The 22,047-nt window shown below is 36.2% G+C and overlaps 1 protein-coding gene across 1 annotated transcript in view; it reads right to left on the reverse strand.

Moving 5' to 3' along the window:
• Positions 1-22,047, reverse strand: part of MALRD1 (MAM and LDL receptor class A domain containing 1) — a gene marked incomplete at both ends in the record, with an annotated part of 598,196 nt that overhangs the window by 312,156 nt on the left and 263,993 nt on the right. The window contains 2 exons of the mRNA XM_082619568.1: positions 16,728-17,019; positions 20,603-20,850. Coding sequence (XP_082475694.1) covers positions 16,728-17,019; positions 20,603-20,850 — 540 coding nt within the window. The remainder of the gene's footprint in view (positions 1-16,727; positions 17,020-20,602; positions 20,851-22,047) is intronic.

Here is a 22,047-nt window from a genome sequence, read left to right on the forward strand (position 1 = left end):
ATAGAACATATGAACAGACCAATCACAAGCATTGAAATTGAAACTGTGATAAAAACTCTTCCAACAAACAAAAGCCCAGGACCAGATGCCTTCACAGGCGAATTCTATCAAGCATTTAGAGAAGAGCTAACACCTATCCTTCTAAAACTCTTCCAAAATATAGCAGAGGGAGGAACACTCCCAAACTCATTCTACGAGGCCACCATCACCTTGATACCAAAACCAGACAAGGATGTCACAAAGAAAGAAAACTACAGGCCAATATCACTGATGAACATAGATGCAAAAATCCTCAACAAAATACTAGCAAACAGAATCCAACAGCACATTAAAAGGATCATACACCATGATCAAGTGGGGTTTATCTCAGAAATGCAAGGATTCTTCAATATATGCAAATCAATCAACGTGATACACCATATTAACAAATTGAAGGAGAAAAACCATATGATCATCTCAATAGATGCAGAGAAAGCTTTCGACAAAATTCAACACCCATTTATGATAAAAACCCTGCAGAAAGTAGGCATAGAGGGAACTTTCCTCAACATAATAAAGGCCATATATGACAAACCCACAGCCAGCATCGTCCTCAATGGTGAAAAACTGAAACCATTTCCACTAAGATCAGGAACAAGACAAGGTTGCCCACTCTCACCACTCTTATTCAACATAGTTTTGGAAGTTTTAGCCACAGCAATCAGAGAAGAAAAGGAAATAAAAGGAATCCAAATCGGAAAAGAAGTAAAGCTGTCACTGTTTGCAGATGACATGATACTGTACATAGAGAATCCTAAAGATGCTACCAGAAAACTACTAGAGCTAATCAATGAATTTGGTAAAGTTGCAGGATACAAAATTAATGCACAGAAATCTCTGGCATTCCTATATACTAATGATGAAAAATCTGAAAGTGAAATCAAGGAAACACTCCCATTTACCATTGCAACAAAAAGAATAAAATATCTAGGAATAAACCTACCAAAGGAGACAAAAGACCTGTATGCAGAAAATTATAAGACACTGATAAAAGAAATTAAAGATGATACAAATAGATGGAGAGATGTACCATGTTCTTGGATTGGAAGAATCAACATTGTGAAAATGACTCTACTACCCAAAGCAATCTACAGATTCAATGCAATCCCTATCAAACTACCACTGGCATTTTTCACAGAACTAGAACAAAAAATTTCACAATTTGTATGGAAACACAAAAGACCCCGAATAGCCAAAGCAATCTGGAGAACGAAAAATGGAGCTGGAGGAATCAGGCTCCCTGACTTCAGACTATACTACAAAGCTACAGTAATCAAGAGAGTATGGTACTGGCACAAAAACAGAAAGATAGATCAATGGAACAGGGTAGAAAGCCCAGAGATAAACCCACGCACATATGGTCACCTTATCTTTGATAAAGGAGGCAGGAATGTACAGTGGAGAAAGGACAGTCTCTTCAATAAGTGGTGCTGGGAAAACTGGATAGGGACATGTAAAAGTATGAGATTAGAACACTCCCTAACACCATACACAAAAATAAGCTCAAAATGGATTAAAGACCTAAATGTAAGGCCAGACACTATCAATCTCTTAAAGGAAAACATAGGCAGAACACTCTATGACATAAATCACAACAAGATCCTTTTTGACCCACCTCCTAGAGAAATGGAAATAAAAACAAAAATAAACAAATGCAACCTAATGAAACTTCAAAGCTTTTGCACAGCAAAGGAAACCATAAACAAGACCAAAAGACAACCCTCAGAATGGGAGAAAATATTTGCAAATGAAGCAACTGACAAAGGATTAATCTCCAAAATTTATAAGCAGCTCATGCAGCTCAATAACAAAAAAACAAACAACCCAATCCAAAAATGGGCAGAACACCTAAATAGACATTTCTCCACAGAAGATATACAGACTGCCAACAAACACATGAAAGGATGCTCAACATCTTTACTCATTAGAGAAATGCAAATCAAAACTACAATGAGATATCATCTCACACCAGTCAGAATGGCCATCATCAAAAAATCTAGAAACAATAAATGCTGGAGAGGGTGTGGAGAAAAGGGAACACTCTTGCACTGCTGGTGGGAATGTGAATTGGTACAGCCGCTATGGAGAACGGTATGGAGGTTCCTTAAAAAACTACAAATAGAACTACCATATGACCCAGCGATCCCACTACTGGGCATATACCCTGAGAAAACCATAATTCAAAAAGAGAAATGTACCAAAATGTTCATAGCAGCCCTATTTACAATAGCCAGGAGATGGAAACAACCTAAGTGTCCATCATCGGATGAATGGGTAAAGAAGATTTGGCACATATATACAATGGAATATTACTCAGCCATAAAAAGAAACGAAATTGAGCTATTTGTAATGAGGTGGATGGACCTAGAGCCTGTCATACAGAGTGAGGTAAGTCAGAAAGAGAAAGACAAATACTGTATGCTGACACATATATATGGAATTTAAGAAAAAAAAATGTCATGAAGAACATAGGGGTAAGACAGGAATAAAGACACAGACCTACTAGAGAATGGACTTGAGGATATGGGGAGGGGGAAGGGTAAGCTGTGACAAAGTGAAAGAGCGGCATGGATATATATACACTACCAAACGTAAGGTAGATAGCTAGTGGGAAGCAGCCGCATAGCACAGGGAGATCAGCTCGGTGCTTTGTGACCGCCTAGAGGGGTGGGATAGGGAGGGTGGGAGGGAGACGCAAAAGGGAGGGGATATGGGAACATATGTATATGTATAACTGATTAAATTTGTTATAAAGCAAAAAATAAAATAAAAAAACAATATGCAACATTATTAACACTTTATTATTACTACTTTATACTAAAACATTCTAAGATTTTTAAATAAGACATAATGATGTCATTTATTTAAATTTTATTCAGCAGCTTCTCCCTCATAAGTAATGAGGGAGAAACTGCTGGACAAATATTTATAAAACAGCTTATCAAAATTAATTTTATTATTTTTTCTTTTCTTTACTGAGGTATATTTGATGTACAATATTACATAAATTTCAGGTGTACAACATAGCAATTCACAAGTTTTAAAGCTTATATTCTATTTATAGTAATTATAAGATATTGGCCACATTTTCTGTGTTGTACAATATATCCTTGTAGCTTATTTATTGTAAAAATAGTAGTTTGTACCTCTTAATCCCCATCCCTATCTTGCCCCTTCCCCCTAACCTCTCCCCACTGATAACCACTAGTTTGTCCTATATATCTGTGAGTCTTTTTATTTTTTGTTAGATTCACTAGTTTGTTTTATTTTTTAAACACACACACACACACACACACACACACACAGACATAAAAAGATGAAATTTTGCCATTTACAATGGCAGGGATGGACTTGGAGGGCATTACGCTAAGTGAAATGAGTCAGATAGAGAAAGACAAATACTGTATGACATCACTTATATGTGGAATCTTAAAAATAAAAAATAAAACAATAAATAAAACCATAACTAATTTTAAATACTCTAAAAATGTTGCCTAGCATTTTCAGGAATGTTCTTTATACAAGCTGTAGAGAACTTTATACGATATCTGTTCTATTATATCTGAAATTAGGAGAAGGACAATTTACAAAATATAGTTATCACTAGCAATAGAGAGATTTGGGACATAAGAAAGAGGAGGGCTGGGCAGGCACCTTACTACCATAGTGAGGAAATTTTAGTTCTCCTTGGAACAAATACGTAAAAAAGCAGACGGATTCCAGAAAAAAATATGTATTGTACTAAAGGAGAAAGGAGAGGCTATAGAGTTACTTAGGTTATTATTATTACATCCATGAACATGAGATGAGTATTTTTTCAACAGACGTAGGTAGCACAAAAGAAATACAGCTTTCATACTTTAAAAGTCCCAGTCCATCTCTGCCAATTCAAATCTGAACCTTCACAAGTCCAAGTGCTGTCCAAACGTATCTACCATCATGTCCCCTTGAAAACTTCAAGTATAGCTCCTTCCCACATACCGTTGTAACATGTTTCTAAAATTCAGACGTTCTGTTTTGAAATGCTATATCCATAGCCAATTTCCCATTATTTAAGGGTGAAAAATTATAATGCATGACACATCTACCCATCTAACCCCAACTAAGCTCTAAAAATGCAAATGAAACACAGAGGAACACCAATAAAGGTATTATGTTTATCCCTACATTTATAAGAGCCATAAATTTTTTCAAGCCAGTGATGTCTATCATTTTGATTAGCTGGTGTTTTGAGTCTTCCTTAGACTAACATTACATGTTTACATGAACAAACTTAGTAGTGAATCCTTCAGTGAGATATTATAAGAGCTCTTTAATTATTTTTTAAATCTATGTCTTCGAAGCCAGCTCTTTTGTGAGAGTAAATTCTTTGAAGGGAATAGGAGGGGCAGAGGAGGTCTGAACCTTTGCTTTAAGCAATGAATGGAACATGATGAAGGAAAATTAGCAAGTACACAACATGCTTTTAAGAAATTTCAACTTATGCACTCTTTAATTACATAATCTCTTCAGCAGGGAAGAGAACTGGCAGAAAAAAGGGAGATAACATTTACTAAACACTGACTGTATGCCAATGGTTGTTTAAAACATACTATACATGATCTCAATTATCTCTCAAATCACTCAGAAATAGATTCCAATAGCCCCATTTTTATAGATAAGAAATAGATAAAAGAGAGAGGTTAGTAGATCAGGTGACATTTCATAGGTAGTAAGCAGAACAAAAGTCCAAATTCAACTCTTTAAACCTCAAACACATGCACTTTGCACTAAACATTGTGTACAGGGTTCACTAAATTATAAAGCCGAGTACAATCAGCCAGATTTCCCTAACTCAGGACTCTGAGTTGCTATGTCAGCATTCTCATCAGTAGAATGAATAAATGAATAAATTACTGTCAAGGATTTCAGGGAAATACCTGACCTCAAAGAGAAGCTAATCCATTCAGCCCCCATTGCCTTACATACATTTTCTTAAACAAAAGTTGATTCCCATATTATATCCCAAAATATAATTGCTGTATAACTCATATTTGGAAATTACTATGGGGATTTAAAATACACATGCACATGCCCACACAAATTAAGACTTGATCCTTGTCCTTATTATACTTAAATTTTTTTATTAAATATCTGCCAATAACACAGAGAATATGATAGTGGCTGAGTCTGCATATGGACATTTAGAAGAGGAATCTTGGTTATCTTTTTCTTATTAAAATTCTTTAAACAATTATTTTTATCCATCATCATTTAGCAATTAACAAAATTGCCATCAAAATACACTCTTAAATATAACTTCTAGAGACTCAATAATAACTTAAAATTACTTTTGCTAATAAAACCCTGGGTCTTATTTGACTGATTAAAATCACTGATTCCAGATTCAGTTCAATTGCATCTTCCTAAATATATATGTTTTGCCTCCTCTTGTCTTTTCTATTTTAACCTGTCCTTGACGATGTTGTTAGCCTGCGTACATGAATATAGATGAAAAGTGTGCATGAATTAAAGTTACTTCCAAAAGTTTAATGGATGTAGCCACTGCTTGTGGAACATAATGCCATTTACCCTTCTTTAATCTGTGAAAGTCCCAAGTTAAGTGCTTTTTCAGTAATGAGAATTTGAGAAACATTAAACATTTCAAAGATACACACATACATACACATCAGTCATGACAAATCAAAAATACTGAATTAAAGATGTTTTCAATAAATGATAAGATTGAATGATTACAATGTAATATAAAATAATTATATGTTTGTGATCTCTGCAAGAAAGAAAACTTTGCTAAAACAAATGGTAGAAATATATCCTTAATAAAATGCAAATAATGGAGGCTTGCACTCAAATGTCTACTCCATCTAAGGAATACTGGTAGAGATGCCCAAAATATAGGATAATGTAAAATGATATGATTTTTATTGAATAAATGCCTACCATATACCAGACATGAGACTAGGTAAATTATGTAGGTGATTACCTCTTTTTATTTTTAAGAGTCTAAGAACCTAAGAAATAGGTCCTCTCTGCTTTATAGATGAGGAAATTGAGTCTCAGAGAAGTTGTACAACATATAGCTAGTAAGAAGAAAGTCTGAAATTAATACCTAGTCCACTAGAACATGGTACCTGTGCTTTCCCATTTAGCCTGGGAGTATATTTTTTTCCTTCTATTCAAATAAGAATACAACTGCAATTCTTGAGAATTCACAAATTTTACCCTGACTAATGGAACCCCATTGTCAGGGATAGACATGAAAGTGCCCTACAGTATTCACTTCATCTCCTGTGCTGTCCACTGGGGTAGCCACTAGCCACGAGCAGCTATTGAACAATCAAAATGTGGCTAATCCAAATTGAGATGGGCTGCAGGTATAAAATACACACTGGATTTAAAGACAATATGAAAACAAGAATATAAAATACCTCATTATTATCTTATATTGCTTTTGTGTTAAAATGATAATATTTGGGGTATATTGAGTTAATGCAAATATATTCTAAAAATTAACTTCACTTTTTTAAAACATAACTACTAGCAAATGTAAAATTACACATGTGGCTTACATTTGTGGCTTGTATTATACTTCTGCTACATGTCCATGATATTCCTGAATTCTCTTGCACCAACTTTCATTAAGATCAATAAAAATCAGTTTGGCTTTTCCTTTTTATTTGTTCAGGATACCCCCCCCAAATATATTTAAATGCATATATACTTATATACACAAGTGTATACATATATACTTATATACATATATGTACACATACATACTGCCTTCCTTTAAAATGCCAGAGACTCCAAAAAGAGTCCTCTAAACTCACAATGCAGTCATAGTTTTTCGGAATCATTTTACAGCTTGAGTCTGAAAATGCTTAGCTTTTCACTTCTACCAAGAGAAAGGCATATACTTTTAATTTCTGTAGGTACATAAAGGTACATCGAGTAGTTTTTAGGAATGTTAACTCCATAGGCATTTTTTTTATTTGCTGCATTTGAATGTAAGCATCACAGCTGAGATAGCTATGAAAACATTAAATTATTTCACCTCAATTTTCAGAACACTCCTGATAATATAAATAATGGCAATTGGTTTTTTCAGTTCATTTTTTTTTTTTTTTTTTGTCTTAGACTCTTTCTACTGCAGCCATCCCTACCAGTTATCATACCTCCTATGAATGAATACTGTATCTCTTTTTGGCTCACTTTGTATTCTTTCATTCTTTTTTGTGTGCTTGTTTTCTAAGACCATTCAATATCCTTTCAGTCTATGTTCATTGTGAGGAAAAAAATTGATATTCAAGGTGGTCCCAGTGTAGTTCCCGTTTAAAACCCAGTTTAGCTTTATAAAGGAAATTATCTGAGATACTTCTACACAAGGTCCTGCTTCAGTCAAACTACCCACCCACATCCACCTCCAAGGTTTGCATGACACAATCTCTGCTCTGCCTTGCGCCTTAGGGCCTGCCCACAGCGCTCTCCCCACCTCATTCATTATATGGTCCGACTGTGCACACACTTGGTCTCCCTGTGCCGCAAAGGGTTTCCCTTCTATGAGCTCCAAGTGTGTTTCCAAACTCCTGCCCACCCTGTGCAGAAGTCTCAAGTTAGCTCCCTCCACTGGATGTTTTCTTCATCTTCTTTACATCCTCATAAAGTTTTATATATTTTTCCTGGCACTTTATTATATCCAACCTAATATTAGAGTTATCTGAGATGTTTTTCCTATTCTCCATTACCATGTTGAGATATTCTTAAGAGCAGAGATTCTCTTAATTTCTATTCATCAAAATTTTTAATAAACACCTAAAATAGCAAAAGGATATACAAATTACTCTAGCAATATATGCCCTTAATTTTATAATTAATATATAATTTATACCACTTTGTATATATTTTTAAATTTCCTTTCTGGAAGCCTTTTTTTGTTTGTTTAAGAAACTTTATTCCAGATTTCACAGATTTAAAAATTTTAAATTACCAATGAGATTGGTTTGTTCCTCTGACATCCCACTGAGTAGTTGTTCGCTAAAGTTTAAAGTGGTTCAACGTAAAACTTTTGCTCCCTCACTACTTGGATGCTATGAGATTACTTTTTATTATGATCAAAAATTTCTTATTTAAAAGGCCAGACCTGTACAAGAGCTAGCATAGCTGCCAACAAACCTCCTACACAGAATGAAAGGTGAAGGTTTTCTCAAGAAAATAGATTAGGGGTGGAGTCAAGTTGGCATACTAGGAGGATGCAGAATTTGTATCTCCTCACAACTAGGACAGCTACCAGGCACCAGTGGGGGACCACAGATACCTAAGGGGACAGGAGGAAGCTCCAGTGACCAGGTAGGATGTGGGGCATGAGGGAAGTGAAGGGGGAGGAGAAGTGGAGGCAGGTGCCCCTGAAGGGTGGCTGGGGGAGGGGAAGGGATCCCATGCCCAGAGGGAAGAGGGAGGGAAGGGAAGAGGGAGTAAAAGTAAAGGCTGGACCTCTGGGATCAGCACGCTTGAGGGGCAGCAGGGCAGGGTAGGAGTTCCTACACCCAGCAGAACCCACCCACAGTTAGGGGTAAGAAGGGCGACGGGAAGACACTGGTGGAGACGGTGGGGGAGGGGCACAAAGGAACAGAAGGGAACGCGACCAGTGCTTTCCTTGTCCACTTAGTCATCGGGAAGCCTGTTGGGTTCCCGGGCCTAAACCTCTGCCCTCGAAGCCTCCTTCCTGCCACGAAGAGCCCAAGCCCAGACACTACACCCCCACCTAGGTCCCCATCTCTACACTTGGAGACCCCCTCCAATGCACTGGGCCTAAACCCCACCCACATACCCTCACCCAGTGCCTTATCTCCAAACTCCAGAACTCCACACTCCAGAGGCACTCCTTTCAACATGCCGCCTCTCCCGTTCTGTATACGTCCTAAGCAGAGGCCCCACCACATACTTGAACACCGTGCCCTGACCTGCCTAGGTCTCGCCCCGGTCCACCCTAAACCATGCCCCTGCCTAAGTTCCACCCGCACCTAAACTCCGCCCCCATAGCCAAGGTTTTTTTTTTTTTTTCCCCTCTTTTAGATTGGGGTTCTGTTTTACCTTGTAGATTCATTCTTATTGACTCTTATATTTTTATTTTTCCTAATAAATCTTTTATTATTCTATTTTATTTTATTCTTTATACTTTGTTATTTATCCTTTTGGCTTGTTCCCCACCCCCTTTTAAAAAATTATTTTTAGGGCTTCCCTGGTGGCGCAGTGGTTGAGAGACCGCCTGCCGATGCAGGGGACACCGGTTTGTGCCCCAGTCTGGGAGGATCCCACATGCCACGGAGCGGCTGGGCCTGTGAGCCATGGCCGCTGAGCCTGCACGTCCGGAGCCTGTGCTCCACAACGGGAGAGGCCACAGCAGAGAGAGGCCCGCCTATAGCAAAAAAAAAAAAAAAAAAAAAAAATTATTTTTAATTTTTTATATTTTCTGTTGTGGATTTATTTTACCTTGTTGCAGTTATTTCCATTACAGTGTTATTTTTCCTAATATATTTTTTATCTTTCTAATTTTATTTTGTTTTTAATTGTTTGATATTGTACTACTCCTTTTTTTCTTTCCTCCTTCTTTCTTTTTTTTTTTTTTTTTTTTTTTTTACTGTGCCACAAAGCTTGCAGGATCTTGGTTCCTAGGCCAGAGGTTGGACAGGAACAACTATGGTGGGAGCTGTGAGTACAAAATGCTGGACTAAAAGAGAACCTAAGACCCAAGGGAATATTAATCAGAGTGAAGCCTCCTGGAGGTCCTCATCTCAGCACCAAGAACAGGCTCTATCCAACTGCCTTCAAATTCCAGTGTTGGACGTCTCAGGCCAAACAACTAGTAAGAGAGGAATACAGCATCACCCATCAAAGAAAAAAAAAAAAAGAAATGACAAAATAATATGTTAGAGAAGAAGGAGCAAGGTAAAAACCTACAAAACCAAATAAATGAAGAAGAAATAGGCAACCTACCTGAAAAAGAATAGAGAGTAATGATAGTAAAGATGATCCAAAACCTCAGAAATAGAATGGAGAAAATAAAAGAAACATTGAAAAAAGATCTAGAAGAACTAAAGAGCAAACAAACAGTGATGAACAACACAGCTGCTGAAATTAAAAATACTCTAGAAGGAATCAATAGCAGAATAAATGAGGAAGAAGAACGGATAAGTGACCTGGAAGATAAAATAGTGGAAATAACTACCACAGAGCACAATAAAGAAAAAAAAAGAATGAAAAGAATTGAGGACAATCTCAGAGACATATGGGACAACATTAAATGAACCAATATTCAAATTATATGGGTCCAGAAGGAGAAGAGAAAAAGAAAGGGTATGAGAAAATATTTGAAGAGATTATAGTTGAAAACTTCCCTAACATGGGAAAAGAAAGAGTCAATCAAGTCCAGGAAGCACAGAGAATCCCATACAGGATAAATCCAAAGAGAAACACGCCAAGACATATATTAATCAAACTATCAAAAATTAAACACAAAGGGCTTCCTGGTTGGCTCAGTGGTTGAGAGCCTGCCTGCCGATGCAGGGGACACGGGTTCACGCCCCAGTCTGGGAGGATCCCACATGCCACGGAGCAGCTGGGCCCATGAGCCATGGCCACTGAGCCTGTGTGTCCGGAGCCTGTGCTCCACAACGGGAGAGGCCACAACAGTGAGAGGCCCACATACCGCAAAAAAAAAAAAAAAAAAAAAAAAAAAAAAAAAAAAAATTAAACACAAAGAAAAAATATTAAAGGCAGCAAGGGGAAAGCAAAAAATAACATACAAGGGAATCCCCATAAGATTAACAACTGATCTTTCAGCAGAAACTCTGCAAGATAGAAGGGAGTGGCAGGACATATTTAAAGTGAAGAAAGGGAAAAACCTACATCCAAGATTACTCTACCCAACAAAGATCTCAGTCAGATTCGATGGAGAAATTAAAACCTTTACAGACAAGCAAAAGTTAAGAGAATTCAGCATCACAAAACCACCTTTATAACAAATGCTAAAGGAACTTCTGTAGGCAGGAAGCACAAGGGAAGGAAAAGACCTACAAAAACAAACACAAAACAATTAAGAAAACGGTAATAGAACATATATATTGATAATTACCTTAAATGTAAATGGATTAAATGCTCCAACCAAAAGACACAGACTGAATGAATGGATACAAAAACAAACCCATAGGGCCTCCCTGGTGGCGCAGTGGTTGAGAGTCCGCCTGCCGATGCAGGGGATACGGGTTCGTGCCCCGGTCTGGGAGGATCCCATATGCCGCGGAGCGGCTGGGCCCGTGAGCCATGGCCGCTGGGCCTGTGCGTCCGGAGCCTGTGCTCCGCAAGGGGAGAGGCCACGGCAGTGAGAGGCCCGCGTACAGCAAAAAAAAAAAAAAAAAAAAAAAAAAAAACCCATATATGTGCTGTCTACAAGAGATGCACTTCAGACCTAGGGACACAAAAAGACTGAAAGTGAGGGGACAGAAAAGATATACCATGCAAATGGAAATCAAAAGAAACCTGGAGTAGCAATTCTCATATCAGACAAAATAGACTTTACAAGAGACAAAGAAGGACACTACATAATGATCAAGGGATCAATCCAAGAAGATGATATAACAACTGTAAATATTTATGCACCCAACATAGGGGCACCTCAATACATAAGACAAATGCTAACAGCCATAAAAGAGGAAATCGACAGTAACTCAGATATAGTAGGGGACTTTAACATCCCACTTTCACCAATGGACAGGTCATCCAAAATGAAAATAAATAAGGAGACACAAGTTTTAAATGACACATTAAATGAGGTGGACTTAATTGATATTTATAGGACATTCCATCCAAAAAACAACAGAATACACATGCTTCTCAAGTGCTCATGGAACATTCTCCAAGACACATCATATCTTGGGTCACAAATCAAGCCTTGGTAAATTTAAGAAAATGGGAATCATATCAAGTATCTTTTCTGACCACAACGCTATGAGACTAGATATCAATTACAGGATAAATTCTGTAAAAAATACAAGCACATGGAGGCTAAACAATACACTAAATAACCAAGAGATCACTGAAGAAATCAATGAGGAAATCAAAAAATACCTAGAAACAAAAGACAATGAAAACACGATGGCCTAAAACCTATGGGATGCAGCAAAACAAGTTCTAAGAGGGAAGTTTAATGCAATAAAATCCTACCTCAAGTAAAAAGAAAAATCTCAAATAACCAACCTAACCTTACACCTAAAGCAATTAGAGGAAGAAGAACAAAAAACACCCAAAGTTAGCAGAAGGAAAGAAACCATAAAGGTCAGGTCAGAAATAAATGAAAAAGAAATGAAGAAAATGACAGCAAAGATCAATAAAACTAAAAGCTGGTTCTTTGAAATGATGAACAAAATCGATAAACCATTAGCCAGACTCATAGAGACAAAAAGGGAGAAGACTCAAATCAACAGGATTAGAAATGAAAAAGGAGAAGTAACAACTGACACGGCAGAGATACAAAGGATCATGAGAGATTACTACAAGCAATGATATGCCAATAAAATGGACAACATGGAGGAAATGGACAAATTCTTAGAAATGCACAACCTTCCGAGACTGAACCAGGAAGAAATAGAAAATATGAACAGACCAATCACAATCACTGAAATTGAAACTGTAATTAAAAATCTTCCAACAAACAAAAGCCCAGGACCAGATGGCTTCACAGGCAAATTCTATCAAACATTTAGAAAAAAGCTAACACCTCTCCTTCTCAAACTCTTCCAAAATATAGCAGAGGGTGGAACACACCCAAACTCATTCTATGAGGCCACCATCACCCTGATACCAAAACCAGACTAAGATGTCACAATAAAAGAAAACTACAGGCCAATATCTCTGATAAACATAGATGAAAAGATCCTCAATAAAATACTAGGAAGCAGAATCCAACAGCACATTAAAATGATCATACACCATGATCAAGTGGGCTTATCCCAGGAATGCAAGGATTCTTCAATATACTCAAATCAATCAATGTGATATACTATATTAACAAATAGAAGGCTAAAAACCATATGATAATTTCAATAGATGCAGAAAAAGCTTTTGACAAAGATCAACACCGGTTTATGATAAAAAGTCTCTAGAAAGTAGGAATACAGGGAACTTACCTCAACATAATAAAGGCCATATATGACAAACCCACAGCCAACATCATTCGCAATGGTGAAAAACCGAACCCATTTCCTCTAAGATCAGAAACAAGACAAGATTGCCCACTCTCAACACTATTATTCAACATAGTTTGGGAAGTTTTAGCCACAGCAATTAGAGAAGAAAGAAAAATAAAAGGAATCTAAATTGGAAAAGAAGTTATACTGTCACTGTTTGCAGATGATATGATACTATACATAGAGAATCCTAAAGATGCTACCAGAAAACTACTAGAGCTAATCAATGAATTTGGTAGAGTAGCAGGATACAAAATTAATGCACAGAAATCTCTTGCATTCCTATACACTAATGATGAAAATCTGAAAGAGAAATTAAGTAAACGCTCCCATTTACCATTGCAACAAAAAGAGTAAAATACCTAGGAGTAAACCTACTTAAGGAGGAAAAAAGACCTGTATGCAGAAAACTATAAGACACTGATGAAAGAAATTAAAGATGATACAAATAGATGGAGAGATGTACCATGTTCTTGGATTGGAAGAATCAACATTGTGAAAATGACTCTATTACCCAAAGCAATCTACAGATTCAATGCAATCCCTATCAAACTACCACTGGCATTTTTCACAGAACTAGAGCAAAAAATTTCACAATTTGTATGGAAACACAAAAGACCCCGAATAGCCAAAGCAATCTTGAGAACGAAAAACGGAGCTGGAGGTATCAGGCTCCCTGACTTCAAGCTCTACTACAAAGCTACAGTAATCAAGACAGTATCATACTGGCACAAAAACAGAAATATAGATCAATGGAACAGGATAGAAAGCCCAGAGATAAACCCACGCACATATGGTCACCTTATCTTTGATAAAGGAGGCAGGAATGTACAGTGGAGAAAGGACAGCCCCTTCAATAAGTGGTGCTGGGAAAACTGGACAGCTACATGTAAAAGTATGAGATTAGAACACTCCCTAACACCATACACAAAAATAAGCTCAAAATGGATTAAAGACTTAAATGTAAGGCCAGACACTATCAAACTCTTGGAGGAAATCATAGGCAGAACACTCTATGACATAAATCACAGCAAGATCCTTTTTGAGCCACTTCCTAGAGAAATGGAAATAAATATAAAAATAAACAAATGGGACCTAATGAAACTTCAAAGCTTTTGCACAGCAAAGGAAACCATAAACAAGACGAAAAGACAACCCTCAGAATGGGAGAAAATATTGGCAAATGAAGCAACTGACAAAGGATTAATCTCCAAAATTCACGAGCAGCTCATGCAGTTCAATATCATAAAAACAAACAACCCAATCTGAAAATGGGCAGAAGACTTAAATAGTCATTTCTCCAAAGAAGATATACAGATTGCTAACAAACACATGAAAATATGCTCAACATCACTAATCATTAGAGAAATGCAAGTCAAAATTACAACAAGGTATCACCTCACACCAGTCAGAATGGCCATCATCAAAATATCTACAAACAGCAAAGGCTGGAGAGGGTGTGGAGAAAAGGGAACCCTTCTGCCCTGTTGGTGGGAATGTAAATTGATACAGTCACTACGGAGAACAGTATGGAAGTTCCTTAAAAAACTAAAAATAGAGCTACCATATGACCCAGCCAATTCACTACTGGGCATATACCCTGAGAAAACCATAACTCAAAAAGTGTCATGTACCACAGTGTTCATTGCAGCTCTATTTACAATAGCTAGGACATGGAAGCAACCTAGGTGTCCATCAACAGATGAATGGATAAAGAAGATGTGGCACATATATACAATGGAATATTACTCAGCCATAAAAAGAAATGAAATTGAGTTATTTGTAGCGAGGTGGACGGACCTAGAGTCTGTCATACAGAGTGAAGTAACTCCGAAAGAGAAAAACAAATACTGTATGCTAACACATATATATGGAGTCTAAAAAAAAGTGGTTCTGATGAACCCAGGGGCAGTACCAGAATAAAGACACAGATATGGAGACTGGACTTGAGGACACGGGGTGGGGGAAGGTAAGCTGGGACGAAGTGAGAGAGCAACACTGACCTATATACATTACCAAGTGTAAAATAGATAACTAGTGGGAAGTAGCTACATAGCACAGAGAGATCAGCTTGGTGCTTTGTGACCACCTAGAGGGGTGGGATAAGGAGGGTGGGAGGGAGACTCAAAAGGGAGGGGATATGAGGATATACGTTTGCATATAACTGATTCACTTTGTTATACAGCAGAAACACAACATTGTACAGCAATTATACTCCAATAAAGATGTTAAAAAAGAAAAAGAAAGTAGATTAGTCTGAGGTTTCTGAAATGCTTTTACATTAAATTCACATAAGTATACTTATCCCTCAACAGAGTCTTGAAATGTTTCTTTTCCTCTGTACTATTCCATATAGTGCTGGAAACATCAGGCAAGGAGCTTGGCTTAACTATGTGTCAATGGGAAAATATTTATCTAGAAACCTACTCTTAAGCAAATTAAAACACTCCCTTTAAAATGTATGAAGAAGTTATGGCAGAAATGGCAGTGTTCCCCATTCCACCCACCATGTTAAAAGTCAGTACAAACAAATTAGTTCATTCTTCTTAAAGCACTTTTGTTTTTGTTAATTACAAGATATAATTTATATACAAAATGGATGGCACTTTAATTTTCTACTCAAAACTCATAGTTTAAATATTAATATATGTCATATTATCAACTGATAAAATTTGTTTTTGTTTTTGTTTTTTGCCACACCATGCAGCATGTGGGAGCTTAGTTCCCAGGACAGGGATCGAACCCACGGCCCCTACATTCAGAGTGCAGAGTCTTAACCACTGGACCTCCAGGGAAGTCCCAAAATTTGTTCTTTTTTCATTGTAACACTATATACTGCATTTTCATCTCATCCTCTAATATTTTATATGAATTAATGCTACTTGCTATTTCCACTTCTTACAATATTGTCACTGTATGTATTATATTGGACATCTACCAATAATCTAACTATTTAGACAAATTACCCCTAAATTTTTAGGTGAATGGATGGACATATTTGATCATCTAAACTATTTAAATATATAAACTCAACATTCAAATGAATAAAGTATTGGTCTAAAAAGAATAAAGTAAATAACGTAACCACAGTAACATCTAATTAAAATTGAGTAAGCCTGTTCTTGATGTTCTTATATTGTATTAAGAGTGAATTGATATTTACTAAGGACTGAATTCTGAATCAGACTGAAAACAAAGGAGTCTTAGTTTATTGATGTAAGAAGAAATTGACTAAACTAGGAACTGGGGAACTGGTAAATATACCAAAGCTTGGAGAAATGTTGGAAGACAAGTTTATGAGTAAAGCCTTGAAAGATAACATTTTAGATTCAAAAAGATTTTTCTTTATGAAAACAATGATTTACTAGGTGTTTATGTCACTTCTTTTCCATTTCCTTCCTTCCCACCTACCTCTCTGTAAAAGCACCACACAAACAAATTAAAATGTACCTGCTGGAAGAAGCACTTTGAGTTCCTCTTTCATGGAGTGATGGAATGATAGACAGTTCTTTGTAAGCACAATGTCATCCAGTGCAATATCTCCATGGTGGCCTTTCCCAACTCTGCCTTCAAATTTGAGTTGGAAGTCCTCATCACCAGACAGGGATAATTCTTCCCGCTGCCAGAAATTGCCTTGCTCTACAGTGAGGTTAAGTAGGACCTTTGTTTGGTTTGAGACTGATACCTGCATCAAAGTGAGCGCTCCAATGCCATGTCCATACATGTGATAATGAAAAATTATCTGTAACCAAGAATCAGAATATTATATATAATTAGTACAATTAATTTCACCTTATTTTCAATTATATCATATTGTCCTCTCCCTTCTTAACAGATTCCTGAAGGAAAATTAGATCTGTATGTTCTACTGCTCTGTGAGTACTCTACCAATGAATGAAGTTAGGCCAGCCTTAAATCCTATGTTGCAAAACATGGAAAACAGTACAATAATGATCAAATAGAAACTTAGTTGAAAAATGAGCAGAGTTCACTTCTTTTCTGTGACTTATAAAAGTAGGATTCCTCCACAAACTCTTAAGGTCCACTGTCAAAGGAATAAAAATATCATTAAAAAGTGATGTATTATATAGAAAGACTTTTCATGATTAAGAAATATCAGGTACTAAAGAAAATCATTTCTAATCTCATGAAACTTAAATCATTTTCTTCAAAATAGTAGAGTACTTTATTGCTTATTCCACCACATCCTTGCACTTGAAACACATTTTTAGTTCTACAAGATCCTCAGGGCTGTACTATACATAGCAAAACCACCAGAATAGCAATTTCTAAATTTTACTTGAAATGCTTTAGAAGAGCAGACTTGAGAGTTGTACCCCCAAGTAAAAATTAATGTAAGTATTTCCAGGAATTAACATTTCAATGTTTCAAAGATGTAGTTTACCAGATTTTTAGTGATTGTTACGCAGATGGAGAAAGTCAGGGGAAATTCTAGGAGGAAGAAGAATATGAGTTAGGAACAATAGGGACTGCTGAGAGTGTTTTTAAGCTTTTGTCTTGTCTTTTTTATGAATGAAGGAAAAGAGTAATGGTGGGTGATCTTCACACAGGAAAATCACATTTTGGAAAGACTAGCACTCATGGATATTATATTCTAGAGAAAGAAAAATGAATGTGTTTAAAGGGTAAAGAATGTGATTAGACAATATATGCAATGCATACTTCAAAGAGCACCAAGAAGAGCTAAGTCATGTAAGTAACTCTATGCAAATTTCCTAGCTGATGAATAATACCTGAATTTCAGGTATTATTCTATGATCCAAAAATGTTTCTTCTACTGATTAATCCATTACTGTTGGAAAACATGAACTCTATGACCACTTTGGCTTGTTTGGGGAGGACTGGTCAAACCTGAGTGTCACAAAATGAGAAACACAAAGAGTCTGAGGCCAGCCTGTTGAGCAGCGTCAATAGGCAAGAGAGGAGACTACCCAACAGGCATAGCACACGTCTGTCTGGAGCCCTTGCAGTCATAGGTGTGGTCTTCCCAGTATTCTCCCTTGTTTTGTCTTCTTATTTGCACAGAAAACATAAGGCATATGTTTTATGTCACAGTAAATACTTCCTTATCTTCTTGAGGCCATTTTCTGAATGATGCCATTGGGTCAACATGCAAGCAAGCATCGAAATACTCCATTTCTACAGAGAACACTTGATGACAATGTAACTTAATCACAGGGCAACATGAGTGAATAAAAATATCTTAAGTATTAAATTCTTCTAAGGAGGCATTTTCACTGGAAATTTCAGTTACTCAGAGGTTTGATCTCTACCCTCATCAATCTATGTATGCATCCCTTCCTGCCTCCCACCCATCCCTCAAAAGGAAGAAAAATCTCCAATTTGATTTTTTCTCCCTGAAGTTTTCCACAAGGTCAAGTGACAGAAAGGATTTTCATGAAAATATGGAAGGTCAATCTGCTTACCTGATAAACAGATTTTTATATATGAGAGACCCAATCATTCCCAGCATGACCTTTCCTTACTTCTTTGTATTCAATCTATATCATAAATATTCATAAAATGAACCATTCATCATTAATTTTTTGACATTTCTCCTAGGCATACTTCATTATTCTCACACAGGTGTTTTAAAACAGTGGGAACTATAGTGCTGGGACCAGGGAAAAATAGAGATGAATGAGATCCTTAGTAACTACAGTATGAAAAAAAAAAATCTTTTGAACATTCTTAGAGGAAGTCTAAAAAGAAAAGCTAAGGAGTCTTTTTTTGATGTCTTTCAAATTACTCAATACTTTCTTGAAAATAAACCCCAGCATTCCAGATTTTATATATGTTGAGTCTATATCTATAAATCTATATACCCATAGATATTCTGAAATTTGTAAATTAGTTCTAGCCTTAAAAGCTGATTAAAAATTAAACATGAAATATATACAATTTCAGTTTGACTTTTTTACTTTTCTAAAATGCAACGTTTGCCAAACTAATTAAATAAAGTTTAATATAATTGTGTATGATTCATTACATCCATTCTGGACTGCTGACTGAGTTACGTCTTTAAAACTCTGAGAGTGTCACTTTCTTGCAGAAAATCTTTGAAATTTGCTTGAAGAGAGAAGAGAGATGTGATTATTCCCTGAGAATTAAACTATGAAATCAATTTAAGATGACACAGAAAAGCTCCTAACACAAACTAAAGGCTTAACATGTATTAAGACTGGGAAAATGGTAGGATGTAATGGATGGTCAGTATAAAACAGAGGAACAAACATCTGTAATAAGTACAGGTACAGCTGGGGAGCCTTTGAGCAAAGATTTAATATGTCCCATTCTGGGGTCAGGGCTCTCTATTGTGGAGACAGATACACAAGAATAATACAATTTGAAGATAATAAAGGTTTAAATCATGTTATTGTCTCCCAGCCTGATTCTTTGATCGGCTAGCAACTTTCTGAATATAATTTGTTTTCCTTTCAGTGTTCAGACATTGGGGAATACACCAGTCAGAATATATGTGTTCAGAGCTTATGGAGATTGCATTTCTTGCTGTAAATATAAATAAATGGCAAATTTATTCACGCATTAATCTCTTATAAGCAAGATTCTGTGAAGTCATCTCTGAGTGCTTAATTTATATGTAAAGATAAATTTAGCCCCTAGCCTAGCTGACTCAAATCCTTTGGGGAATAAAAATAGACAATCATGCAAACAATAAATAAAGTGAAGGTCCTTGCAAATGCATAGACATCATATGAAGATCCATACAACTCTATTTATACTTTTAACACTCTTATAAATGTTTTCTTCAAATTTCCACAGCATAATGGCCAAACCATTTTTTCTTCCTGCCCCTAGAAATTCTACTTTTTAAAGGGTCGATTTCAGTCTTTCCTTTTCCATGAAGACGTCTTCAACCATTTTTATCATGGTGCCAACTATGACTCATATTAGTTCTTGGAAATATTTAACTTTATGCTATTTCTCATTGTTTAATTCTCTTTCTTGTGGTGAAATTCCCATAATTCCAATAAGTACTAAGTTCCCTGAGTGGACACAACTGATATTTTACTTCTTTTGTTCTACCCATGGTTATGAATAATAACCATGACATTTTCAAATGGTTTCCAAAATTCCTTATCTATGGAACTAATCCACAGAATAAATTCTTCCAACAGCTCCAATGATCCTTCCCTTTCACCCTTACTTCACTTTCTACCTCCCTCACATATTCCAAGTTGAATACATTCAAACTCATTTGTTGGTCTGGTGCTGGCCATTTCATTTTCTGTACTTAACTCCATCAGAAGTTGTTCATAATATTTCTGTTTTTTTCCCCATACCTTGCAGTTTTTGCTTCTTCTGCTTATGAGTGGGCTTGAAATTCTGGCTGTTCTCATGGGCTGCTGCGGGAACAAGCTCTTTATAAAGATGTAATGACCAGATGAATTTCGCAAGGTGTGATCAGCAGCTGGCTGTGTGCCTGAGGCAGGGATACCGCTAGCCTTCAGATTCCAGTCAAAGTCATCATCCTGTTCCTGCTCCCAGGCACAAAGATCAAACTCAAAATCACAGCAGCCACTGGAAGTACCTGGCAAACATTTTCCAATTTATGGCGGAGAGAAAAAGGAAATTAGTAGATAAAGCATGCAATCACAAATTACAGTAATCTTGTTAAACACACTCATGTTTCAGGACCTTTGAACTTGCTACTCTCTCTGCCTGGATTCTTTCCCAAATGGCCTGTCCACTCACTTCTATCAGATCTGTATTTGAGCATCACCTTCTCAGTGGGTCCTTATTTATCAGTGTACATAAAAGCTCCTATCCTCAACTCTGTCCTACTTCACTTGTTTATTTTTATTTTGGGCACTTTTCTAACACATTATATGTTTTACCTATTTATTTTTTGTCTTCCCCCACTCCTCACTCATCAGAATGCATGTGTTATAAAGGAGATAATTTGCTCAGTTTTGTTGTTATATTCCCAGTGCCTGGCAAATAATTGCTCAATTTGCTGAATAAATAAATGAACTTTTAAAAAAGACAAAAAATACAGTAATCTTATGTAGCTTTTATATATAGAATGGATAAACAAGGTCCTACTCTATAGCACAGAGAACTATATTCAATATCTTGTGATAAACTATAATGGAAAAGAATATAAAAAAGAATGTATATATATGTATATATATATGTATAATGGAATCACTTTGCCATACAGCAGTAATTAACACAAAATTGTAAATCAACAATACTTCAACTAAAAAATTGAAAAAATTGCAGTAATCCTGCCACATCATGTAATGTTAGAAACCTTACAATATTATCCTGACAGCAACATTAAAATAGAATAGTTTAGTTTGTTACACACATCTATTTCCATGGCTCATTTAAGTTTATTTCTTCAATAGTCTGGTCCCTGTGTCAAAATCCACGAGAAAATATTCCAGCATTACACACGTTTCCTCCTGCAAACACCTATTTGGTCAATGTAATTTATTTCTTCTCTCTTCTCATCTTTGCTTCTCAGATCTTGGTAGGGAATTTAGGACGTTTATTATTCTGCAACACAGTTTAGCTGGGAAATACTTCCTAAAGCAAAAGTTATTAGTCATTGTAATTATTTTTTAAAACATAGACTTATTTTAGAGCTAAGAACATTGTGAAACAGAAAAGGTTAAAACTGTAATGATTTAATTTATTATAATAAGTTGCAGAAATTAAATATGTTGAGTTACATTAAATATCAACTATCTCCCAGGTATTTTAAAAATATTTTAATATT

This window comes from Mesoplodon mirus (assembly GCF_964341445.2).
Source record: "Mesoplodon mirus genome assembly, chromosome: 4".
NCBI classification, from domain to species: Eukaryota; Metazoa; Chordata; class Mammalia; order Artiodactyla; family Ziphiidae; genus Mesoplodon; species Mesoplodon mirus.